This window comes from Microtus oregoni, unplaced genomic scaffold, assembly GCF_018167655.1.
Source record: "Microtus oregoni isolate MIOR12 unplaced genomic scaffold, Mior012 000008F_ref0000371, whole genome shotgun sequence".
Lineage (NCBI taxonomy): Eukaryota > Metazoa > Chordata > Mammalia > Rodentia > Cricetidae > Microtus > Microtus oregoni.
In genome coordinates, this window is record NW_024543067.1 from 4,421,025 (window position 1) to 4,447,673 (window position 26,649).

Consider the following 26,649-nt stretch of genomic DNA (forward strand, 5'->3'; position numbering starts at 1 on the left):
GTGTTATTTTATTACTAATTAAACATTCGTTTTAATTAGCGCACTTATACTTTTATCTGAAGTTTCATGTATTTATGTATTTATTTGTTTTGCTTTTTTTTTATTGTCAGTACTTCATTATCCCTGGCTGACCTCAAAGCTACTACACAGTGGAGCATGAACTTGAACTTCTTATTCCTGTTTTCACTTCTTGAGCACTGAGATTATAGGAATGTGCCGCTACATAATTTTACGCAGTGTGGGGAATCAAAGCCAGGGCTTCGTGCATGCTAGACAAGAACTCTACCAGCTGAGCCACAGCCCCACCCATTCCCCCCTTTCATGAGTTTTATTAACTTCACTATCAGCTACTTACACAATACTCTGTATGGGTTATGACTATTCACCCAAATATGGTTACCCTCTTCACGCCTCCTTGCCATTTTATTAAAATATTTTGAAGATTTTTTTTCTTTAACCTTGTGTATACTTTGGGGACTATTACAGAATCATTTATTATTATCATTCAGTTAAAAGTTTATATTTTGTTCGCAAGTATTATAAATCATTTGATTGTGGTTAAAAGTGCAAGCGGACTCAGTGCACATGGCCTCTACTAATTTGAGCATTCCCTCTTGAGGTCTCGAGCTGGGAACTTTTCTTTTGCTTGAGTGTACCGCTTGCCAGGGAGTACTTTTTAAAATTTCATTTCTAATTATCTGTCTCTGTGTGGGTGTGTGCACGTGAGTGCAGGCGTCTGAGAAGGTCAGCGGTCTCAGGTCCCCAAGTGTAGCTGTGTGCAGCCCAGTGTGGATGCTGGGAATCTAGGTCTGGCCCTTGCAAGAGGTACCCTCTTGTTTACCTCTGAGCCATCGCTTTAGTGCCCTGAGTAGCCCTTTGAAAAGGAGTTAATCGTGAATATGCTATTGTCTTCTGTTTCCATTTTTGTTAATTTTGTACTCGGTGGGCGTTTTAGTTGGGGACTGACAACATGGGTCCTAATTCTTTTTTTCTCAAGTCTGTGTAGACACTGCCTCACTGTTGGCCATTGCTGAATGTCTCAGTGAAAAACCCAAAGGTCACTTAGCATTTCCCCTGTATGTCCCAAAGTGATTAGAGTTTCGTGTTTCCCCTTTGAAGCCCCCATCACCACGTGTCTCAGTTTTGATGACTCTGTATTACTTTTTCCAAGAGCGTCAGCCACTCTGTCGTCTTAACTACTCTCTATCCCCAGATCTGAGCGTGTTTTGTTTTGTTTTGCTTTGCTGTCGACTTCTAGTCTACGTTTCATCTGTCTGTTGGATCTCTGCTCAGCCCTTATCTGTCATCTTCCCTACCTGCTTTCATCTGCTTGTCCCCTTCCTCTGCCTCTCGCGCAGTGTTCTGAAGACTGTTTTCCATATCATCAACTTTGTTTTTGGTTTGCGGATTGTTCCTCTTCTAACTTTCATACATTTATTAGTTCTACAGTGGTATTATTTGTGGCATCAGTTTCTTTCTTCAAGTGCCAGCTGCCTTTGATCTCATTCTGATGTCTTATCATCTCATCTTTGATCTCATCCTCCATCAACTCTCTGTTAATTGCTGTATATAATAATTTTCTTCTGTGTCCTGTTCTTCCCGAAGAGATTGTTCATTGGTTTTTCCATGCCATTTCTTCCTTGTACCTTCCTGCAGTATATTTTTCCTTAACTTGTTGATTGAGTTGTAACTATTAGAACCATTTCTGACCCCTTCCTCACCCCTACATTTTCTGGGTAGTAAAATCTCCTTAAGCCCAGCTCAGTTCTCCCCAAAGTGTGAGTTTGAGGCTGACTGGTTTGTTTTCTTTTGGAGTCCTCCAGCAGTCTAAGGGATCCTGGTTGTGTTGTAAGGAAGAGCACAGCTAATGATTTGTCTCTGAACTCTGATTTTAAAGTTTAAGCCCCGTTCCTTTATATTTTCCCTTAGCCAAGATTTGGTTGGCAGCAGCACCCACCTCCCCTGGAAGTTCTTGGCTGGACTGATGCATAGACCCTTCTTTTGAGGAATTTGCGAACACCTTTGTGTTTTCTGGGGTTTCTTATTGACAGTTTAGCCTTGCGTTGCCCTGTTAGTCAGACATCAGCCCACTTGTCTTGTGGAGAAGGTTCATTCATCACAAAGGCTTCCATTTTGGAAGATTCTAGAGTCCTAAGGCTTTACACAACTCTTAGAAGTATTCTGATCCAAAAGGTCACCCAGTCTTTTTGTTATTGTTTGTTTGGTGTTTTTATTTTTCAAGGCAGGGTTTTTCTGTGTAACAGTCCTTGCTGTCCTGGAACTAGCTCTTGTAGACCTCGCTGACCAGGAGTTCACAGAGGTCTACCTGCCTCTGCCTCCGCTGTGCTGGAATTAAAGGTGTGCGCCACCTCCGCCTAGCCTCTTACCGGGTCTTTAAAACTGTCTAATTAGTATTCATTTAATCGCATTTGTCTTAGGATGTTTCTTGGGATAAAGCAAAGAGATATCTGTTTGCTCCAGATGGGAAAGACATTGTCCTACCAAAGTGAGAAATTCAGCTGGGTGAACCATTGTGTTTACTGAGACACATTTATAAGAACTTAAGGGAGCCAGTCTTTTGAATAGATAGCATGGTACCCTAGGCCAGCCTTCTCCCTCCTTTGTAGGCCTCCTGAAACCCTGTGGTGCTGGAGGTCTGTGGGAAGTCTCCGGTAGCACCTCTGGGGAGGGTCTGGTTTAATCCCCTTCCGGGGTTGTTTAATCTCTTTCCCAGTTCCTGGGACCCAGCCATTGCTTTATTGTCTGGCTAATTTTGTTGTAAAGGGGAACAGGAACAGCCTGAGGGTGGGGATTTCCCTGACTGGTATTTGTGGGGCACACCTTTAATCCCAGCATTTGGGGGAGGCTGAGGCTGGTAGATCTCTTGAGTTCAAGGCCAACCTGGCCTGTGAGTTTCAGGACATCCGTGGCTACACCGAGAAACCCTGTCTCGAAAAACAAAGCAAAATAAAACAACAGAAAGAAAGAACGAAAGGAAGGAAGAAAGGAAGGAAGAAAGGAAGGAATGCCACGTTGCAGTGAGTTTGAGATGAAAATGTGTTCTTTGACTTGGCGAGAGTTATCAACAACACTCTGGTGTTATTGGTCTCAATGGCTCAGTGGATAAACCACAGGGAAGCTGTCTTCCTTGCCAGGTGTTTCTAACTGCACTTCTGCTTTCTGCCTTCCATGGATCTGACCCTAATATTTCAAGGTGTCCCTAAGGCTCTCTCAGCTGAGCTCTTCAGTCAACAAAGACAGAGCACATTTTCTGTGAGAAACAAAACGATGTTTCTCACCGGGTGGATTTGGTAGGCATAAAGCTCCTGCATAACCTTGCTCTGATTCCGTGAACCTGGAGTCTGAAAACAGATAATTCAGTGCTACAGCACTCCTTCCTCTCTTCATACCTTTGTCAGCAATTTTCAATCTCCCCATGTGCTTTCCAAAAGGATGAACATGCCGCTTGCATGCCTAAGACGGTCTTTGATACGCAACAGGTTTCGCACCTTTCCTGGGTCTGAATTCAGAGCAGAGGAGACGCTGGAGTGACAGGGTCTGCCTCCCCAGTGAGGAAACTCATCCTTCTGCTGAGAATAAACATGACTTGAAGTGGGAAAAGCTGTTAATAAGCATGTATGCCCTTACTGCTAACTTCTGTTCTCAAATTTTGGATTTCAAAAGTTCCTTCCGGGAAGTCGTGGATAGGTTACTTTTCTTAAGACTTCCGTTTATAATCTGAAAGAGGAAGATGTTGGAGCAGGTTGGGCTAGCTAGTCTTTTAAGATTTCTTGTCTAGTGCATGTTCTGAGCCTGTAGATAATCAGCTTTTAGAGTAGATTCTTCTGGAAGGCTCAAATCACAGCATAGCTAAGGGGGAGGAGCTGCTCCTACATAAGTGTGCTCAGCTTTCCTCTGCTGAACACAGTGTCTATAAAAGGGGGAGAAATGCTTCTTGGGCTTTGTACTTTGTGGAGAAGCATAAAGTAGTGTAGTGGAGGTGGAGATATGGTCCCCAGAGTGGCACAAGTATCTATCAATTCAGACAGCTTAGCAGTGTGATATCTACATGAACTGAACAAGTCTACTGGAGATTCCTTTTCCATGGAAGAAGCCTTGGAATTCCTAGTATGTCAGTAATCACCCAATGGCTTTAATGTGGTTTCAATAGTTTTCTTTTTTCTTTCTTTCTTTCTTTCTTTCTTTTTTTTTTAGTTTTATTGATTTTTTTATTGAGCTCTACATTTTTCTCTGCTCCCCTCCCTGCCTCTCCCCTCCCCTTCAACCCTCTTCCATGGTCCACATGCTCCCAATTTACTCAGGAGATCTTGTCTTTTTCTATTTCCTGTGTAGATTAGATCCAATGTATGTCTCTTAGGGTCCTCATTGTTGTATAGGTTCTCTGGGATTGTGGTTTGTAGGCTAGTTTTCTTTGCTTTATGTTTAAAAATGACTTATAAATGAGTACATGTGATAATTGCCTTTCTGAATCTGGGTTACCTTAAAAAGATGTTTTCTAGCTCCATCCATTTGCCTGCAAAATGCAAAATGTCATTTTTTCTGCTGTGTAGTACTCCATTGTGTAAATGTACCATGTTTTCCTTATCCATTCTTCAGTCGAGGGGCATTTTGGTTGTTTCCAGGTTCTGGCTATGACAAACAATGCTGCTATGAACATAGTTGAGCACATGTCCTTGTGGTACAATTGAGCATCCTTTGGATATATACCTAAAAGTGGTATTACTGGGACTTGAGGAAGATTGTTTCCTTATTTTCTGAGAAATCGCCACACTGACATCCAAAGGGGTTGGGTTGTACCAGCTTGCATTCCCAGCAGCACTGCAGAAGTGTTCCCTTTTCCCCACAACCTCTCCAGCATAGGTTGTCATCAGTGTTTTTGATCTTGGCCATTCTTACAATCTCAGAGCTGTTTTGATTTGCATTTCTCTGATGACTAAGGATATCGAACATTTCCTTAAGTGTCTTTCAGCCATTTTAGATTCCTCTGTTGAGAGTTCTCTGTTTAGGTCTGTACTTTATTTTTTTTATTGGTAATTTTTCTTTCAATGATCAGTTTCTTGATTTCTTTGTATATTTTGGAGATCAGACGTCTGTCTGATGTGGGGTTAGTGAAGATCTTTTCCCATTCTGTAGGTTGTTGTTTTGTCTTATTGACCATGTCCTTCGCTTTACAGAAGCTTTTCAGTTTCAGGAGGTCCCATTTATTAATTGTTTCTCTCAGTGTCTGTGTTACTGGGGTTATATTTAGGAAGTGGTCTTCTGTGCCAATGCATTCAAGTGTACGTACCACTTTCTCTTCTATAAGGTTCAGCGTGGCTGGCTTTATGTTGAGGTCTTTGAACCATTTGGACTTGAATTTTGTGCTTGGTGATAGATATGGATCTATTTTCACTCATTCATTTCATGAGATGATGGGGGCAGAATTGGCTCTGGTTAGAGTCACTGCTGGTGACATAGGGTTTGCAGGCGCTAATGGCCAGTCTTCTGTGGTATGTTCGACTCTGTGTTTTGGAAGCTCTGACTCATTTATTCCCTTCCATGACTTCAGTTCAACTTCTATTTGCTGTGTGTCTGTTGTACTGAATAACTGTCCCCGGGACTGAACATAACAATGTGAACAAGACAGATGTGGAAAACACAGATAGCCCTGTTTTCAGTCGATTCATTTATCAGGGACAAAGTCAACTGAAATACTCCACTGTGTGTGTGTGTGTGTGTGTGTGTGTGTGTGTGTGTGTGTGTGTATGTGTGTGTGCCAGGGGGCAGAAAGATGGGGAACAAACCTGAAACAAAGCAAAGAAGGAAGCCTGAGAGAAACTGAGCATGTGCAGTCATGGGAAGGGCATCTCACAGGGGAAGGTAGTGCCTAACATTAAATGGGGTTGTCGGGAGAAGACCCTTGGAGACAGTCTTTGGGTGCAGTCGTGAATGATGGAAAGACAGCCACAGGAAAATGGTAAAAAAAAAACAACCCAATGAACTCAATCAGCAAAGTGGCTATTCAGATGTGAGAAAGAAATCTTGTAAAACTGGTGTTTTATATAAAAAGGTCAAACGATCAAAGGAAGAGCCTCAAACGACTTGCTCAAGATAAAGATGGCAGGCAGAGACATCACACCTACTGTCACTTTTTGGTTTTAGTGACCTGAGAACAAATTCTTTAATTGGCTGGATAGGCTTTCCTGCAGGCTCACCCGCCAGCTCTTTCTTTCCTCTTTCTCTTTAATGGCACAGTAGTGAATCAGACAGCAAGCATATCTTAAGTTTTTTGAACAGAACTGGGTCTTATCCTTAAAGATTTTTGGAATGTGGGGCTTGGCCAAGTGTCTAAGCACAGTAGTGTTTCCACGGGGTCATAAAAGTCCATAGAGTTTCATGGGCAGACATTGAGCTTTGCTGCTAGTTCTTGGGGGACAGCAGTTGGCCAGAGCAGATTGATGTGGTGAAAAATATATTGGGAATTGTAAGAGAATAAATATTCCTTAGCTGTCAAAGACAGTCTCCTCGTGACTGGGTTGTTAGAGGGCTTGTTTGCCATGTACAAAGTTCTGGTTCCATAAACCAAGCATGGTGGTGCACAAATATAATCTTAGCACTGGGGAGGTAGAGTCAGGAGGGTCAAAAGTTCAAGCTCATCCTTAGCTTTGTAGTGAGTTTAAGATCAGCCTGAGACTCATTCTCAAAAAAACAAAACAAAAACAAACAAACCCAAGAGAAAAAAAAATCCCATTTATTATGCACTCATTAGTCTCTTATGTAAATAAATGGTATGTTTTTGTTTTGGTTTGTTTTGGTTTTGGTTTTGTGGGTTTTTTTGGGGGGGGGCTGTTAATTTGATAAAGAAGGAACACAGTCTACTGAAAGGCTCTGCTATGCTATGGTAGAAGCCAAGAGAAGATCAATATATGAACCAAACAGACATCCCCATCTTAGAATGCTTCGTAAATAAAGACTGAATCTTGTTTGAGGTCCCTGTAGACCCAGCCATGGCTTGGCTTTCCAGTGAGCACACACTCTCAATGCTAGATCTCTGAGCAGCCCTGTCTTGTCATGCTTAGCCTTGTATGAGAAAAGAAACCTGTCTGAAAGGGCAATTGTGTCATGGTCTAACCCTTTCAGGTAGATTTAGGTCAGTTCTCATGTTAAGAGTGTATCTAGTTTGATGGTTTCTTTTTTATTGTTAAGAAATCCTGAGTGAATTGGGAACATGGAGACCATGGGAGAGGGTTGAAGGGGAGAGGCGTGGAAGGGAGGGGAACAGAGAAAAATACATAGCTCAATAATATCAATAAAAAAATGAAAAGATGGCATTGGTGGTGCATACCTTTAATCCCAGCACTTGGGAAGCAGAGGCAAGACGGGCGTCAGTTTGAGGCCAGCCTGGTCTACAAGAGCTAGTTCCAGGATAGGCCCCAAAATCTACAGAGAAACCCTGTCTCAAAAAAACCAAAAAGAAAAAAAATAAATTAATATGCTTTTAATTGACATATATTGATTGTACATATTATTGGGTGTACAGTGTGATTTTTTTTTTAAATATGTCCGTGTTGATCCTATTGAAGCTAATGGCATATCTATTGCTTCACCTGTATCATTTCTTTGTATGGCAACATTTGGAATCCTCCCTATTATTTATTGGAGATTTTCAATTAGCTATTGTCAGCTAGTTACCCCCCAGTGCTATATGGAAGATTAGAAGTCATTCCACCCAATGGCCTGGAAGTTGCTCAGACAGTAGTGTTTAGCATGTATGAGAGCCTGTGTTTGATCCTTAGCACCAGAAAAAAATAAGTTTTATCTTTGCAACTCTATCCAACCCTGCTAACCATCTTCTCTCCACCTCTACCCCCAACATCCTACTCAGGATTTGTCTTTTTTGTGGTAAACCTGAATTTCCACATCTAAGAGAAAGTGTGGTCTGTATGATCTCCCATCCATGTCACACATGAACTTGTCCAAATTTTTTGAGCAAACAGCAGGTGAACAAATCTCCCAAGCGGTTAGATTGGGAGTGTGGGTCCTTCCCCAAATAAAAGGAGTTGCTCCGACAAATCTTTCTTAAATACGCCACAAGTCAGCACCCGTTCTCCGCTATTGCCTTCGAGTTACAATAGATAAACAGTAGGATGGTTTCCTTCATTGACACCCAATGGAGAGTTGGTGTCGTTTGTGTGACTGGGGCTTAGGAGCCAGGAGCAGTTCGGGCTGGGCTGTGAGGGCTCATCCAATGTCCAAGACCAGTTGGACTGGCAAGCCCCTGAGGAAAGAGGAAATGCTCATTTTTGGTCTTTCTTAACATGGAAGATGGCTTTCACGGAGGCTTCTGCTTACTTTGTGTCTTAATCAGCTCGGCAATAAAAACCCAGCAGCTTGTCTGCAACTTCCCTTTAATTTTACAATTTTGATAATGAGAGTCCTTATAGTGTGGAAAGTGTGCATAGAAAACCTAGTCTGCATTCTGAGGACTCTATAAAGGAACACCGCGATGTCCTATCTCTGCCATTTGGGTGAGATTTGGCTCTGGAAAAGAGAAATCAATTTTCTTGTTTGAAATTCGAGGGTTCAAAGTTTTCAAAGAACTTCCCTGCGAGCTCATGGCATTTCAGGGAATCCTTCTGGCCTCATCACTTTTAATTTATTTATTTGACACCAAGAACATTTTCCCGTTATTTGAAAGAACATGATGAGCCAGGTTCTTTTTTTTTTTTTTCTTGTCCTGGTTGCATTTTGAGAATTTTAGTGTGGGAGAGGCATCTTCATTTTGTTTCTAAACCACATCTCAAGAAAATGGCCCCAGACACTTCTCAGAACTAAGAGTTACCTGGTGAACAACAGGTTTGCCTTTATAGACAATGAAGTCTAAAGCTGCTAAGACACCACCCAGCTTCCTTCCTTTCTTTTCTAGTCCTTTCTCTCTTTTTATCTTCGTGTTCAATCCACAGGCTTCCTTTGCTAAGGACAGGAGTGTTGGCAGACTGCCTATTGGCTGGTTGGCCTCAGTTCGCCTTATATCATTGCAAAGGAATGCCTGAATTCTCCACAAGGTCTGTAGTATCTTTCTGTACAAGACACTCACTACCCGCTTTCGTAACAGGTTGCTCAGCCTGGATCACTTCTTGCTTACATAGCTGACATTTTTAGCTACTTAAAGTACGGCTCTTGATGCTCATCTCTTCTTAATGATGACCTCCACAGGTATTCGCTGTGAAATATTACTCTGGTGTGCTCTGTGACATTGGAAACTTTATTTAGCAAAGCAATCCTACAATAAGAGATAACTTGGAGACTCTCATCCTTGTGCTGACGGTGACTGGGTTGTTAATCTGTCGATTGCTTGCTTTAGACGTTGTGTTTGTGGACAAGGTCCTGCAGATGGACAAGACTGGTCATGTACCGCAGAGGCTGCATGCATTGGCAGGATTTAGTCTCAGGGTATTTCCTGCTACTGTTTCAATTCGGTTTCATATGGGGGGATATATATATATATGACTGCAAATTGCTCTCTTCTCTTCTCAAAATTTGTTTTTCAAGAACAGCTGTGTCTCCCTTCTGAATTCCTTAATTATTTATCCTCCCTGATAAGTTAAACCTTCCGTTAATGTGGTAAATTGCCAAGAGCACACAGCGCTGCTTAGATCATGTAGCAAACTGTATAAACATTTGATAGGACATTTGAAGACACCACATGCTGAGCCACGATCTATACGACTACCGAATGCTGTGGGATCAATGAAGGGAGCCCGGTGTTGGCCTCCTTTGTTGCTGTTTTCTTAACTAACACGGGAATGGAACACACACACACACACACACACACACACACCAGTTGTGCTGATTCAGAACAGGCCTGTCCTAGGTCTTGCTAAACCATCAGAGATCAAGTTCAACCAAAAAAAATTAGCTAGTTCGCCAACGCATAGTCATATAATATACATATAGCTATAATATGCATATGAAAAAATGGGCTTATATGATGAGATGATCTGTCTTTGTAGCTTGCATTCTCTCACTACTGTTTCTGAAAGAGCTACCACCTCAGATTCCCAATTAGTACTGTTGAGAAAGAGTCTTTCAATGGTTTTAAATAAGTAGACCTTTCACTTTGGCCCCAGCAAGAGCACATGATTAATAACGACCCAAAACACCCTTCATTGCTAAGAGTAACAACCCCGAATTTACAAATTTGTCAGTTAGTATTTGATGTCTCCGTCTTATTCTTAGGCTCTGGGCTTGTTTCTAGAAATATCAGCCTATTCTATCTCCTAGCCCATTGATGTCATTGTGTGAATAGCCTCTGACCAGTAAATACACAGTTTTTCAGGGGGGTGGTTAGCTTGCTGATTTTTCTGTATTTCTGGCCCGACTGTTGGGAGATTCATGCATCCTTTCTCTTGCCTATCTTCTCCTCGGATGATTCACGCTTTTCCTCAGGGGAAAGCAAGAGAAGCAAGGACAAATAGCAGGCGTTAACTCGAGCCCTTCATTAGAGTTGTGACTGAGGAGGTCTGGGGAGTTCGCTATCTTCTAAATGAAAGTAGGTTTCTGGAATGGACAGAGAAAGAGCGCCTTCTGGTATATCTGGATCTGGTTCTCAAAGGCTTTGAAGGTTATAATTAGTTGCTACTTAATCACATGGCTGTGGGGCTTCACAGCTTCGTTTCTGCTCTGCAGTCCTGCGGTCAGCGAGAGGATTAGACAGGCAAGCCTGGGTTGGATTCATTTGGCCACTTCTTGGAGGTAGTTAAAGACCACCTTCTACTCTCGGCTACCAAGCGAGAAGAGGAGCGTTGGCCAAGCTGACCTGGACAAGGGTTGAAAGTGTCAGGGCTCTTGAAGGCCGTGAAGCGGCAAGGACACCTCCAGCCTCCAATGACATGTGCGCTTGGAACGACGCACAGTGACACTGTGCACTTGGAATGACTGCTTTTTCCTCCCCAGAAGGGAAACCTGGGGTACAATGGACCCTGAAGTTCTTAGCACCAGTGGGTGGACAACGGCATCAATGAAAATGAGTGTTGAGTTGGAGAAAGGGCAGGATGTGTCGTTCCTCTGTGTGTTTCCCAGATCTCTAGCATGGGCGGTATGTCTTCAAGACATTGCTAAACATAGACAATGGATTTGGGAGTTTCTCTGCCGAACAGTGCAGTTGGAATTCAGACTTTGAAGGTTGAAGCAAAGAAATCATTCATGAAAACTAGTTTGAGGAACAGTTAAGATGGCTTAGAATTTCCTGTATTGAGAACTGGTCACTGGGGGTGAAGGGCATTTTAGAAGGAGGTATCCTTGCTTCACAGGTGTTATGACATTAGGTGTGGAGCTCTCTGAAGGAAGAGAATTTGACCTTGAGGAGCCTGGAGATATGGGAGGGACAGGAGGTGGGGAAGTCTGTTTGGTTTATGTAATGATCCCCCTGACCTTTAAAAACAACATTTCTTTTCAGTTGGTTCAGAGAATTCCATTTCTCCTCTTGATTGTGCTGATTTGGTAAGTGAGGAAAAGATGGTTAATCTCGTAGTTGCGTGTGTGATTAAATGAGGTAAATAGGAGAGCCAGGCTCTTCGTTTTGAATCGCTGTTTCAAAGCACGTACTTGCTAGGTTAGTCTCTTCCGGTTGCTGCTCTTCTGAGTGGATGAAACAGTCAAAGATACAGGCTCCCCCCTCCCCCATGTTATTGGCTTCTTAGAGGATTATGTCCTGCTCCACAAACATACCTCCTGAAGGATGGATGGGTCATCCCCACCTTCAGCATGCTTGCTGGCTGTCCTTTTCTACCACCCCACTGCTCTTGCGGCTTTACCCGTGTGTACTTCTACAGTCTCCTAAATATATCAAGTTCCTTAGGTTGTTTGGGTCACGCCAGCCATTTCTGTTTTCTTCTCCTGTCAGCATTCAGGAGCGCCTTGTACACAAAGACAAAATGGCTTTCCAAGTAGGCTACATTCTCCTTTCAGTATCGGTGCGAACATCAGATTGAAGGCCACTCAGCTCTACCTGCTGGTGTCCGCATGAGCTGCCTGGAGATTAACCTCTTCTAAGGCTCTGAGCTATTTTTGAGGTCAAGACTGCAACAACATTAAAGGTAGAACCCATTAGAAAATCACTTTCATCATCTCTTTCTTTTTCCAAATCAGTGGCTCTTTTTTTTTTTTTACCCCTTCTGATCTTATAACCCTTTAATCTCCTTTGTAGCAGAACAAGGAGACTGTTAGTGTTTGCATCCAATGAGGTTAGCATCCTTGATAGATAACAGCTTCAGAAGACACCAAGATATTAGAGGAGTGTGTGGAGAGACGAACTTCATCTCGAGGTTGGGCTGCCTCAATGCTGAAGGTGGATCTGCTCTCCTGGGCCATTTTTGTGGATGGTTTGCGCGAGCTAGGCTCAAAGTCTCCAAAAGAGACGCAGCAGAAAGCCCTTTGTTGCCTTATTTCTAAAGGCTTGAAGTTTGGAAGGGAAGGGATTTTGTTTTCCTCTGAGCTACACAATGGAGCTTTCACAGAACCTCTTTTTAAAGGAATAGCTACAGCCTTTGTGTTGAAGGGTGTGTCTTTTGGCAGGGTCTGCTGAGGCAGACAGGCTGGCTGGTGATTAACAAAGGTCATTAGACTTTGGAATCTGGCTAGCAGCCTCGGATGGTACGTCTTCTGTGTGTGGAAGGACGCCTCCCAAGAAACCAAGGCATTCTGGAGGTCCCCTCTCCAGGACACCCCTAAATCTGCTCCAGGGACGTCCTGATCTAACCAGGATTCTGCTTAGGATGAACGGACCAGCCTATCAGTCATGGAATAAAAGAGCCTTTGGAGATCTTGGTGAATGGCATTTGAGGAGGAGAAAGGTGCTGCTTTTGGGGAAGAAATGAAAACAGTTCCTTCTTTGTTGGGAAGAGCAGAGCCTAGGAGCCCAGCCTGCCCTTGTAGCGTTTCACTGGTGATTGTCAGCCTAGTAGAATCTAAGAGAAGCCATGTTGTGCACAGAGGAGAGGCTCTGAGCTAAAATGGCTGCTCCTCCAGCTCAGAGGACTAGGGCAGCTTAGTGAGTCTTAGAGATTCAGTGACGCAGGAGCTCCTATCTCCTGGAAGTGTGATAAACACATTCAGCAGAGCTGTGGCTTGCTTGGCTGAGATGAAAGGACTAAGCTTGGGGGATGGGGAGTGCGTATTGGATGATCTGCTTTTTTTTTTTTTCTGTGAAGCATTCTAAATGCAGGAGTCGTCTGCACCATGGAAAAATTTGTTTTCAGGTCTAATGGACTGAGCGAAAGGAGAAGTGGGGTGGGGCCTCAGCAACTGCTGTAATTTGATCCAGAGCTGATAGCAACCTCTTCCACACAATTTAGGCTGGTGGTGCTCAGACATAAAAGCTTGTGTATCTGGAATATTGAGACTTAGTTAGCTGAAAGGACTCTGGTGCCCAAGTTCATGTTTATTGAAATAGGATAAATTGCTGGGTGAAAGAAGAGGAGGCAAAATATCTGTCTCTCTCTCTGTCTCACTCTGCGAAGCTCTGTCCAGAAATGAACTTGGGCAGAACTTGCTTTAGCAGGCTCCTGGCTGAAGCATTCTTTGATAGCAAACCCTCACGCCCATGGCTCCTTGCACTTCACTGACACATCATGACTGGACTTTGTTCCTCCAGCAGAAATCACGTGACTTTTATGTGAGGTATAGAAAATGGCATCATAAAAGGATTTGGCTGCAGCTTGAATTCTTAAGACACTTGGTTCTAGATGACAAAGACTTCGTAGGGCTTGTGATGCACTTCGGTGGCAACTTACTCGTTCAGATAGTAACCAGTTATCTCCTTGTAGGAACATATGCTAACATAAAAAGAACTGCCCCTTCCCAGTATGCTTTTGACTTTTTCATGGTGGGGCTTTGTGTTGAGTTAGCATGAGGCTTTCCATAGATTTTAGTCACACAGCAAATTACAGAATAAGATGAATGGACCACGTTTTGCTTTATTTCACACCAGGCTCCCAGGTTGATTTTGTTGTTGTTTTGTATCTAAGTGTACACCTGACGCTTGTAAAAGGGAATGGAGTGGAAAAGGAAAGCCTTGATTCAGAAGCCCCTCTTCAGAACTACTAGTCTCTGTGGTCTTCAGGTAAACCGAAGTGCCAAAGTACAATCCGAAACCTGAAACTGAACTGTCATCTAAAGTTGGTTGCTTGGAAATCTCATGAGAAATATTTTATGGCCTAATTAGATTGGAGAAGCTGTTAGGTTTTAATTGGTAGGTAGTAAAAGAGCGAATAACCACTTACCTCATGGGTGAGAGCTGCACTATTTGGGGAAAGGAAGAAAGATGTGAACCCCAGTATCAATAAAGTTATTAAAATAATAAAAGCAGTACGAAAAGCCACAGCCATTTCTAAGAACCAATCCTATTAGCATTTGGTGTTAAAACACTAATGTAATAAGATGGAAGTGGAGAAAAGAAATGGAAATTTCCTTGCCCTTTTCTGGGTATGTCCTCTTTCCTTCTAAGAAGATTCTAGTTCAAAAAGAAAAGGTCCAAGAAGAAATCAGAATCAATATTAAGTTACCTAGGATTGTGGATGTGGTGGAGAAACTAAAAAAACGGCACAAACTTTTGAAGTATTAGTGTTTCCTTGACAAGTGGCATTTGAAGATCTGTCAAGGCAGAAAACATTTATCTGGGGTTTCTTTCCTTTGAAGTTAGGAAATCAAGGACTTTGTCTCTGTTGTATCTGATTGCCTTTCTGTGGCCAGTGTTCGAGTTGACAGAGAGGAGCAGGGGAAGTGTAGGGATGTTGGCTTTCATTTCCTTCACCAAGCTGTCGCCTCTCAAGGTTTGTGGTGAGCGCCCGCCTCGTGATGCATCATTGTGTCTTCCGCCTCAGGTTCCTTATGTGAGAGGGTAGCCCCTGACCATGGAGGTGCTTCAGTGTGATGGCTGCGACTTCCGAGCCCCGTCTTATGAGGATCTCAAGGCACACATCCAGGATGTCCATACTGCGTTCTTGCAGCCCACAGATGTTGCAGAGGACAATGATGACGAGCCACCGTCCGGGTCCATGAATGCTGGCAACCAGACAGAGGTGGAGTTTTCTTCTATAAAGGATGAGTTTGTGATTGCGGAAGATTTATCAGGTAATCCTACACTAAACTTCCATGTCTGACAGAGCTTAATTGCTCTTTGATGATGATGATGATAATGACAATTATTATTATTAACTGGAAACCATAGTTCTTATGTGCAGCTTCTGCATTTTCTTACTCCCTGTTAGCTAGTTTTACTATGTAGATATCATATTTCTCTTAGTTATCCTAGGAGATGATCCCTGTAGTGTCCCTGTGTGTCCTACTTTTAAGTTTGAAAACAAAGAATCTTGGAAAGTTCTAGAATAAATCTTACAGTTGATGAAAGTTTTCTTTATTCTGTACCTATAACTATCCATAACATCTTCACTGTTAGTGCTCTGTGGATAGTCTTCAGGACTTCATCTTGAGTCATCGTGCCTGTTGAATGTGATACTTACAGAAAAACTGTAACCGTGCTGATTTGTGTGGTGAATCTTATATTCTCTTTTACTTTTCTCATTGTGCTCCTCTTAAATGTTCTCTTTAGGTCAAAGTGCAGGTGCATTGGGGAGCGGAAGTTACTATGGCCACAGTCCAGGATATTACGGTCAGCATATTGCCCCTAATCCCAAACCAACCAACAAATTTTTTCAGTGCAAGTTCTGCGTACGCTACTTCAGGTCAAAAAATCTCCTCATAGAACATACTAGAAAGGTCCATGGAGCTCAAGCTGAAGGGAGTCCACCAGGACCTCCTGTGCCAGGATCCTTAAATTATAATATCATGATGCACGAGGGATTTGGAAAGGTCTTCTCTTGCCAGTTCTGTACGTACAAGTCGCCTCGGAGGGCGAGGATCATCAAGCATCAGAAGATGTACCACAAAAACAGTTTGAACAGTTTGAAGGAGACCGCGGCGCCACCACCTGCCCCTGCCCCACTGCCAGACCCCGTAGTCCCTCCCGTGTCCTTGCAGGACCCCTGCAAGGAACTCCCAGCGGAGGTTGTGGAGCGCAGCATCTTAGAATCCATGGTTAAGCCTTTGACCAAGTCTCGCGGCAACTTCTGTTGTGAGTGGTGCAGCTACCAGACCCCCCGCCGAGAGCGCTGGTGCGACCACATGATGAAGAAACACCGGAGTATGGTCAAGATCCTTTCTAATATCAGGGGGCAGCAAGAAGGGACGAATGCGCCCGAAGTGCAGAATAATAATGAACCCAGCCCCACGTCCACCTCCCCCTACCTGTCCATGAATGCTGCAAGCCGGGAGATGCCCAACACTAATGTTTCCAATTTCAGGGGCTCCGTCGGCAACTCCATCATGAGACCCAATTCTTCTTCAGCTTCCAAGTTTTCTTCTATGTCTTACCCTCAGATGAAGCCGAAGTCACCTCATAATTCTGGCCTTGTGAACTTGACAGATAGGTCCCGGTATGGAACGTCTGACCTGACTAATTCATCGGCTGACCTGGACACGAACAGCATTCTGAATGACTCCAGCTCTGACGAGGAGTTAAATGAGATAGACAGTGAGAACGGCTTAAGTGTTATGGATCATCAGGCGTCAGGCCTGACTGCAGAGCAGCTGATGGGCTCTGACGGCAACAAACTGTTAGAGACCAAGGGGATTCCGTTCAGAAGGTTCATGAATCGATTCCAGTGTCCCTTTTGTCCTTTCCTCACCATGCATCGGCGCAGCATTTCCCGCCACATAGAAAACATTCACTTGTCTGGAAAGACCGCCGTCTACAAATGTGATGAGTGTCCATTTACTTGTAAGAGCTCATTGAAACTGGGGGCTCACAAACAGTGTCACACGGGTACGTCCGATTGGGACGCTGTGAATTCGCAGAGTGAGAGCCTCTCTTCCTCTCTGAACGAAGGTATGGTCTCTTATGAGAGCGCTAGCATCAACGGTAGGAAGTCAGGAGTCATGTTGGATCCCTTGCAGCAGCAGCAGCAGCCACCACAGCCACCGCCACCACCGCCGCCGCCACCACCACCACCACCCCAGCCGCTGCAGCAGCCGCCGCCGCAGCTGCAGCCACCACACCTGGTGCCACCCCAGTCACAGCCACCACCAACGCAGCAGCCACAGCCACCCACACAGGTCCCACCGTTACACCCTTATAAGTGCACCATGTGTAGTTACTCCACCATGACTCTCAAAGGGCTAAGAGTCCATCAGCAACACAAGCACTCCTTCTGTGACAACTTGCCAAAATTCGAGGGGCAGCCCTCAAGCCTACCACTGGAAAACGAGACAGAGAGCCACCCCTCTTCCAGCAACACTGTGAAGAAAAGTCAGACCTCAATTCTTGGGTTGTCCTCCAAGAATAACTTTGTAGCTAAGGCCTCTAGGAAGCTGGCGAATGACTTTCCTCTTGATTTGTCGCCCGTGAAGAAGCGGACGAGGATTGACGAGATAGCGAGCAACCTGCAGAGCAAAATCAACCAAACCAAACTGCAGGAGGACGCGATCATCAATGTCGAGGACGATGAGGAGGAAGAGGATGACAATGAAGTAGAGATAGAGGTTGAGCTAGACAGGGAAGAGGAGCCAGCAGAACCCATCCTGGAGGTTCCTGCTTCCTTCGCAGCCCAACAGATATGGGCCAGTGAGCCCCAGAAGGAGCCCAACTACAGAAGTATGACCCACGATTATAATGCCACCAATGGGGCCGAGATTGAACTCACGCTTTCTGAAGATGAAGAGGACTATTACGGCTCTTCAACAAGCATGAAAGATCACCAAGTGTCCAATGCAGCCCTGCTGAACACTCAACCCCCTATCTATGGGACGGAACACAATAGTGAAAATACAGATTTCGGTGACTCTGGAAGGCTTTACTATTGTAAACACTGTGACTTTAATAACAAATCTGCCCGGAGTGTTAGCACGCACTACCAGCGAATGCACCCCTACATTAAGTTTAGCTTTAGGTATATCTTGGATCCCAATGACCACAGCGCAGTGTACAGGTGCCTGGAATGCTACATTGACTACACCAACTTTGAAGACCTCCAGCAGCATTACGGTGAGCATCACCCAGAGGCCATGAATGTACTCAATTTTGACCATTCGGACCTGATCTACCGATGTCGCTTTTGTTCTTACACAAGCCCAAATGTCAGGAGCCTGATGCCACATTACCAAAGAATGCATCCCACAGTCAAAATCAACAACGCCATGATCTTTTCGAGCTACGTCGTTGAGCAGCAGGAAGGGCTGAATGCTGAGTCCCAGACCCTACGGGAGATTCTGAATTCGGCTCCCAAGAGCATGGCGACATCCACTCCCGTGGCTCGTGGTGGTGGTATGCCCGCTACGTTTAACAAAAACACTCCTCCCAAGACTTTTACTCCGGAATGTGAAAACCAGAAGGACCCTTCGGTCAACACGGTGGTCGTTTACGATTGTGATGTTTGCTCGTTTGCGAGCCCCAACATGCACTCTGTCTTGGTTCACTATCAGAAGAAACACCCTGAAGAAAAGGCCTCGTACTTTAGGATCCAGAAAACTATGCGCATGGTGTCTGTGGACAGAGGCTCTGCCCTTTCCCAATTATCATTTGAGGTGGGTGCTCCATTGTCTCCCAAAATGTCCAACATGGGTTCCCCACCCCCCCCACAGCCCCCACCACCAGACCTCAGCATTGAGCTTTACTACTGCAAACACTGCTCCTACAGCAACCGGTCGGTTGTGGGGGTGCTTGTCCACTACCAGAAAAGACACCCAGAAATCAAGGTCACTGCCAAATATATCAGACAGGCCCCCCCCACAGCAGCAATGCTGAGAGGGACTGAAGGGCTCCAAGATTCCCCTCGGCCTCATGCCCCCATGCAGCTCAACCGGAGCAGCTCTGAGGGAGAATGCCCTCCCGTGGAGACAGAGATGTTCTTTTGCCAGCACTGTGATTACGGGAACCGGACAGTCAAAGGTGTCCTCATTCATTATCAGAAGAAGCACCGGGACTTCAAGGCCAATGCAGATGTCATCCGGCAGCACACGGCCACCATCAGAAGCCTCTGTGACCGAAACCAGAAGGCTGCCAGTTGTGTGCTTCTCCCGGCTTCTGGTATGGAGCGGGACAAGACGAAACTTAGAGCGCTTAAATGCAGGCAGTGCTCGTATACCTCCCCCTATTTCTATGCCCTGAGGAAGCATATCAAGAAAGACCACCCTGCCCTGAAGGCCACCGTCACGTCCATCATGCGATGGGCGTTCCTGGATGGCTTGATAGAAGCTGGCTACCACTGTGAGTGGTGCATCTACTCCCACATGGAGCCCAGTGGCTTGCTCCTGCATTATCAAAGGAGGCACCCAGAGCACTATGTAGATTACACCTACATGGCTACCAAACTCTGGGCTGGACCAGACCCATCCTCTCCCACACTTACCATGCCAGCTGAAGCCAAAACTTACAGGTGTAGGGACTGTGTTTTTGAAGCTGTCTCCATCTGGGACATCACCAATCATTACCAAGCCTTCCACCCCTGGGCCATGAACGGTGACGAGTCCGTGCTGCTGGATATCATCAAGGAGAAAGATGGCGTGGACAAGGCCATCCTTGCACCCGAGGAGTTGATAGGCCCCGTGAATTGTGAAAACAGTCTGCCCACCCCCCTCCCTGAGCAGGAAGCCGAGTGCCCAGAGGATGTAAGACTTTCCCCAGAGAAAAGCATTCATCTGGCTTCAGCGAACCCTGCCATCTCTTCCACCCCGTACCAGTGCACTGTGTGCCAGTCTGAGTACAACAACTTGCACGGCCTCCTCACCCACTACGGGAAGAAGCATCCAGGCATGAAAGTGAAGGCTGCTGATTTCGCACAGGATATCGACATCAACCCGGGGGCGGTCTACAAATGCAGGCATTGTCCATACATCAACACTCGCATCCACGGCGTCCTAACCCACTACCAGAAGCGACACCCAGCCATCAAGGTGACCGCCGAGGACTTTGTGCACGATGTGGAGCAGTCTGCCGACATAACCCAGAATGACGTGGAGGAGACGAGCAGGATTTTCAAACAAGGGTATGGTGCCTACCGGTGTAAGCTGTGTCCATACACACACGGCACGCTGGAGAAGCTCAAAATCCACTATGAGAAGTACCACAACCAGCCTGAGTTTGATGTCTTTTCCCCATCTCCCCCAAAGCTGCCTGTCTCCCTGGAGCCTGAGATAACCACTGAAGTGAGCCCCTCCCAGGTCTCAGTGACGGAGGAGGAGATGGGAGAGGATCCCATGTCTACTTCTCACTTCTCTACCTCGCATCTGGTCTCCCACACTGTGTTCCGGTGCCAACTCTGCAAGTACTTCTGTTCCACAAGGAAGGGCATTGCCAGGCACTACCGGATCAAGCACAATAATGTCCGTGCCCAGCCCGAGGGCAAGAACAATCTCTTCAAGTGTGCCCTGTGTGCCTACACCAATCCCATCCGCAAGGGACTGGCAGCCCACTACCAGAAGCGCCACGACATTGATGCATATTATACCCACTGCCTTGCGGCCTCCAGAACCATCAGCGACAAACCCAACAAGGTGATCATCCCATCCCCACCCAAAGACGACTCCCCTCAGCTGAGCGAGGAACTGCGGCGGGCCGTGGAGAAGAAAAAGTGTTCCTTATGCTCCTTCCAGTCTTTTAGCAAGAAAGGCATCGTGTCCCATTATATGAAGCGCCACCCAGGGGTGTTCCCAAAGAAGCAACATGCCAGCAAGCTGGGGGGCTACTTCACGGCTGTCTACGCAGACGAACACGAGAAACCCCCACTGATGGAAGAAGAAGAGAGAGGCGGCTTGGAGAGAACCGAGATGGAGGGCGAAGCTCAGGACGTCGAGTGGCTCCCGTTCCGCTGCATCAAATGCTTCAAGCTGTCCTTCAGCACGGCCGAGTTGCTGTGCATGCATTACACAGACCACCACAGCCGGGACCTCAAGAGGGACTTCGTCATCCTCGGCAGCGGTCCCCGCTTCCAGAACTCCACCTTCCAGTGTAAGCACTGCGATAGCAAATTGCAAAGCACAGCCGAGCTGACCTCACACTTGAACGTTCACAATGAGGAATTCCAGAAGCGTGCCAAACGTCAGGAGAGGAGGAAACAGCTTTTGAGCAAGCAGAAATATGCAGATGGTGCTTTTGCAGATTTCAAACAAGAGAGGGTAAGGATATGTTTTGATTTCCCTTCCCCCAGGAGGCCTCTCATCACTGGTGCCCACATGCACTTCTTCGTTGCCAGCCAAACTGCTGCAGGCTTCCTAGTGACTTAGCTTGCCAGAGAGCTCAATAAGTCAATTAAACATTTCGAGCTTGATTATCCCCCGTTCTATACTCACCCCACTCCACGGTCCTGCTCCCCTCCCCTTCTCCCTCTGACTCCTCCCATGGCTCCCCAGGGGAGGTTTGGAGTGGTTTCTATGTATGTCTTCTTGCCAAGTAGTGTATGCTGAAGCCTAGTTAGACAATGCTTGATTTTCCGAAGGCATTTGTGGGCTGTTTCTTGGTATCCTTAGCCCTTCTCAGCTATGGCTTGGTCTCCAGTGTTTGTGTCAGGAACCTAACATCTCAAGGAATAGATTTTTTTTTTTTTAATTTTAAATCAAGAAGTTCGTTAAAGGAATAGCTGCGCAACAGTTCACCGGCATAGACAAAACTGACCTGAAAGCCAAGGTAACTTAGTAGCAGTTACGACGGGCTTCTCCACAGACCTCGCTCCTCACCAGACAGAGCCTAACTGGGTTCCAGTGACTGCGTCTAGTAGGCAATGTGTCATGGCTGATGAAGTTGATATATATATAAAACTTGCTTCTGTCTCCTTGGTTTTTAACCTCTTTAAAGTACAATATCCAGTAAACTCTAAGAGTGCAACGCCTGCCTTTATGGGAGGGTGTGGTGTACTGATGGCTACCACTGTATTTTACCAGCCTTTCGGTCACTTAGAAGAGGTGCCAAAGATCAAGGAGAGGAAAGTGGTGGGCTACAAGTGTAAATTCTGCGTGGAAGTGCACCCAACGCTTCGAGCCATCTGCAACCACCTCCGGAAGCATGTCCAGTATGGCAATGTCCCGTCTGTGTCAGCTGCCGTGAAGGTGAGAAGGGGAAGGTCCAGGTACCTGGCGTGTATGTGTGCGAACATATGTGTGTGTGCATGTGTGTGCATGTGTGCATTCCCATGCACATATCTGCGTTATTTATTAACCCATCACTTGAAGTGCTGGGCAGAGTGTGGCCTGGGATGCGGGCACTCTTGAGTTATGCTTGGCTGGCTTTGGCTTGTTTTGATTTCTTTGCAGGTTGGACCTTCCGAATCATTCTGTTCAGGGAAAGGTTTGGCTTTGATATTGTTTCTGATTCTGGGGTATGGTTTGGTGGACCAAGATGGTCCTGCATTCTCATGTAAGGAGGCTCGGGGTCATGCTATTTCGTGCTGCTTGACACTAGATCATTGTTCTGAATTGCCAGAGCCCATGGGAGGAACTGAGTGAGCTCTGCTCCTGTCACCTGGGCCTCTCACTGCCTCATCCATACTGTCATTTGCCCGAGCATGCGACAGTCCAGGAGAATCCGCATTTTTCTTCTCTCTAGGTTCTCTGAGTTGTGCAAGGGGCATTGATCAAATATAAACCTAACAGCCTTTCAGACCTGGATTGTCTGCTACACTCATCTTTCCATATGATGCAACCAGTGTCTTCCTTCCCCTTGTCCCTGTCTTTACTAGACTATCCGTTTTGAATATCATAATCCAAAAGCAGCTGCTGTTTCAATTGCTAATTCTCCACCATACCTTCCAGAATATAGTTAGGTACTTCCTGCTTCTGAACACAGAAGTTAATTCAGGTTTCTGCCCTTTTCATCTGGATGTTGGAATATGTTTTTATTATTTGCTCTTTCTTGACCTTTGTGTCCTGTTTACTCTGAAGGTAAAGCTTATCTTTTCTTGAACACTGAACCCTTGTCTTTGATGAGAACACTGGCAACCCACGGACAAAGAAGATAGCTTCTACTTTGATGTAGTGTGTCCCAGGCTTGCTTCCTAGACTCACACGAGAGAAAACTCAGTAATCCAAGGAGCTACTTCAAAAGTGGATGACATAAGAATCAGCCTGCTCCTTAGCTTTTGGAATTAATCACACATTAACCTTCATTAGGAGGTGGCATTTTTATCTGCGAGAGAGGGGCAGGGAGCAAAGATCTCTCCTCAGCTTCATCTCCAAATGGCCCAAAATTCTTAGGTGGCTAGTGTCTTAGTGACTGTCCTATTGTGAAGAGAAACCATGGCGAAGGCCAACTTTTTTTTTTCTGAGACAGGGTTTCTCTGTAGCTTTGGAGCCTATCCTGGAACTAGCTCTTGTAGATCAGGCTGGCCTCGAACTCACAGAGATCCACCTGCCTCTGCCTCCCGAGTGCTGGGATTAAAGGCCTGTGCACCACGGCCCAGCGGCCAACTTTTATGAATAAAAACATTTCATGGGGAACTTGCTTATAGTTTCAAAGAGTTAGTCCATTATTATCATGGTGGGTGTGTGGAGTGTGAGGGAGAACTAGCAGGCATGGTACTGGAGAAGTAGTTCAGAGTTTTATATCCTGATCTATAGGCAGCAGGGGGAAAGAGAGAGAGAGAGAGAGAGAGAGAGAGAGAGAGACTGGGCCTGACATGAACTTTTGAAACATCAAAACTCATCCCCAGTGACAAACCTACAATAAGGACACACTCCTGATCCATCCAAAAATGGTTTATCAATTAGGACTAAGCATGCAAAAAACGAATCTACAGGGACTATTCTCATCCAAACCACCACAGCTAGACTATGCTTTTCCCCTTCCCTCCCGTTTCTCTCCCCTCTCTCTCCAGGTCCCCTACTTTCTTCTTTTAGAGCTATAATCCTAATCCAACTTTATTTTGGAATAGAGATCACAATTTAAAATTTCTTTCTAAGACTGGTAATGAATAAACCATCTTTAGACCAGGAAAGCCCATGTCACATGTCTCAGGCTCTCTAGTTCCAAAGTATGTCACCCCAAAACCAACACTGCTGTGAAAGAAATGATACTCAAGCTTGCCCTCCTTCGGTGGGGAACCAGAGAGGCAGAGGAGAGAACGTTGCCAGGAAATGCTGACAAGCTTGGGAGATTGACGGGTAAAGAAGGAAGCCGGGGTGATAACAATGGATATTTATTTTGTTGGTGGGGCATGTGTGTGTGTGTGGTTCTCTTAGCAGGAGGCTGAGGACCCTTCCCACTTATTCCTGGATGGAGTGGAAGCAGCCAGAGACGACAGTGGCACCCTGGTGGGCCGGGTGGATGGTGAACACTGCTGGCTTGGTGGAATGTTGGAGGATGAAACTCGCCCGGGGGGATACCATTGCAGTCAATGTGACCGAGTCCTGATGTCCATGCAGGGGCTGCGTTCTCATGAGAGGAGCCACCTGGCCCTGGCCATGTTCACCCGCGAGGACAAGTACAGCTGCCAGTATTGCTCCTTTGTTTCTGCTTTCCGACACAAGTAAGTGTCACTGGGTCATCTGCCGTGGTCATTGGAAGAGGATATTTTAGAGAAGGTAGCTAAGCTGCAGCAGGAAACAGACAGACACTCAGATGATCATGAAAGCTCAACTCCCAGTCCCTACCTGTGCTAAGGTGTCCCCAAACAAAGAGGGACCTTGGCCCTGACTCTTGCCATCTATAAAATGGGCCTAAGAAGAGTATTGATGAGATGACATTAGATTTGGCCAATATAGGCATTTAAAAATCAGGAACTTGTGGAATTGTTATGGTTTACCCAAGGGAAGAATTTTTTACTGCTAGGGCCTTCAAATATTTAGCCAAAAGTTGAGTATCATTTGAAGAAGTCAAATTCTATTTTGGAACTTGAGGCATGAAATGGGCAAATGAGTCCTGTTAACCATACTCGAGTCACTGGAAGGTAACAAGGCTATGGATACTAAGGAGATTGCTTGGGGAACAGCGAGGTAGAGAGGTAGGGGAAGGCACCTCTTGCCAAGCTTGGTAACCTGAGTCTTGAGTTCAGTTCCAGGGTCTCACATGGAGAAGTCAGGAGAACTGACCTGTGCAAGTGGTGGCCTGACTCCCTTATGCATGCTGTGGCAAGTGTGTGCGAAACAAACTCTCTTCTCTCCCTCTCTCTCTCTCTCTCTCTCTCTCTCTCTCTCTCTTTCTCTCTCTCTCTCTCTCCTTCAAATTGTTAAAAAAAATATTCTGGGGAGTCTAAGAAGCAGGAATGTACCATGTCCCGTCACTCCACCATAGCTTTAAAAGCGGGAATTTGGGGTGATGGGGGGGCGGTTCTGAAAAGAGTAAACTTTTTGTCGCATAAATTTTCTTCCTCTTAAGGCTGGCAGAATATTGAAGGTAGCTAGCTTAACTTTCATTCCTGCTGCAACTGAAAATCAGTGAGACTTGTTCACTTCAAGGAAACCAAGTACAGACGGAACTCTCAAAAGCAGGAGGAGGCCGTGTGTCTCAGGAGAGCAAGATAGACGGCATACTTTTTATTCTGGTCCAGAGCCTATCATCTAATCCGTACTGCAGCACTAAAACTGGTGTTCTTCTCAGTTCCTTAAGTATTAAACCATACCACACAATACACATAGGCCCTCAGTAAGGTATTTTGAATAAAAGAATAATATACACCTTGTACTCTGTCTTGGGAAAATATGAAGAAGAGTAGGATGTGATTGACTTATGAAAAAGAATAACAGCAACAAAGGACTGGGGAGATAAGGTACACTTCTTAAAATGAGATTTCAGTAAAGCGCTGTGAACTTTTTAAATTTTTTTAATCTTTATTTTATGTGTTTTTGCCTGCATGTAGGTATGTATGAGGGTGTTGTATCTCCTGAAACTGGAGTTACAAACACTTGTGAGCTGTCATGTGGGTCTGGGAATTGAACCAGGGTCCTCTGGAAAAGCAGCCAGTGCTCTTAACTGCTGAGCCATCTCCCCAGTCCTGAGTGCTGTGAAATTTAACAAAGAACAATGCACCTTCTGCCTGGGGGAGAGTTGGGAGGGTTTTAGAGGTTATGGACATTGAGTCAAGTCTCAACATGGGAAGGTAGAACCTGCATAGTTTGAGACGCCAGGGGAGGGAGAAGAGAGGGTCCGAGGAGGAGAACATGTCAGTCTCACTGAGGCCTTACCTGGTAGTTTAAATAAGCTTTAACTTATGTGAAAAGGAATAGTGGAAGTTACCTCCTGGCTACCTAAATAGACATCCTATTAGGTTGTCTTTAAATGCCAGGAATTAGTACATTATAATTACAGTACTGGCAAAAGGAAGAGTCTGGAATGAGTAACATATTCATAATTACTAACAATTATTGCACCTGCTGATATAACAGGCACTATCTTAAGTATCTTCAATTATTACCTCTTTCTATTTACAAAACAGCCCTATGAGCTATGGCCCCATTATCATCTCTATATTATAGATGGAAAAAGTGAGGCCTGAAGAGACTAAAGAGTTTTTCTGAGGCCAAATAGCTAATAAGTAAATATCTAGGATTCTGTCTCAGTTGGTCTAACTGTGTAGCTCCAGCCAGGGAGATCAATTTAGAAGAAATAAT

The 26,649-nt window shown here is 45.3% G+C and overlaps 1 protein-coding gene across 5 annotated transcripts in view; it reads left to right on the top strand.

The window, feature by feature from the left end:
* Positions 1–26,649, top strand: part of Znf462 (zinc finger protein 462) — a 135,735-nt gene that overhangs the window by 43,443 nt on the left and 65,643 nt on the right. For 3 of the 5 annotated variants that reach the window (XM_041657090.1, XM_041657088.1, XM_041657089.1), the window contains exons 2-6: positions 14,883–15,132; positions 15,611–21,228; positions 21,991–22,155; positions 24,283–24,354; positions 24,466–24,569. In XM_041657090.1, the coding sequence (XP_041513024.1) occupies positions 14,913–15,132; positions 15,611–21,228; positions 21,991–22,155; positions 24,283–24,354; positions 24,466–24,569 (6,179 nt within the window). In that variant the 5' untranslated portion in view covers positions 14,883–14,912. The remainder of the gene's footprint in view (positions 1–14,882; positions 15,133–15,610; positions 21,229–21,990; positions 22,156–24,282; positions 24,355–24,465; positions 24,570–26,649) is intronic. The other 2 variants (XM_041657091.1, XM_041657092.1) reach the window with 2 other exon arrangements.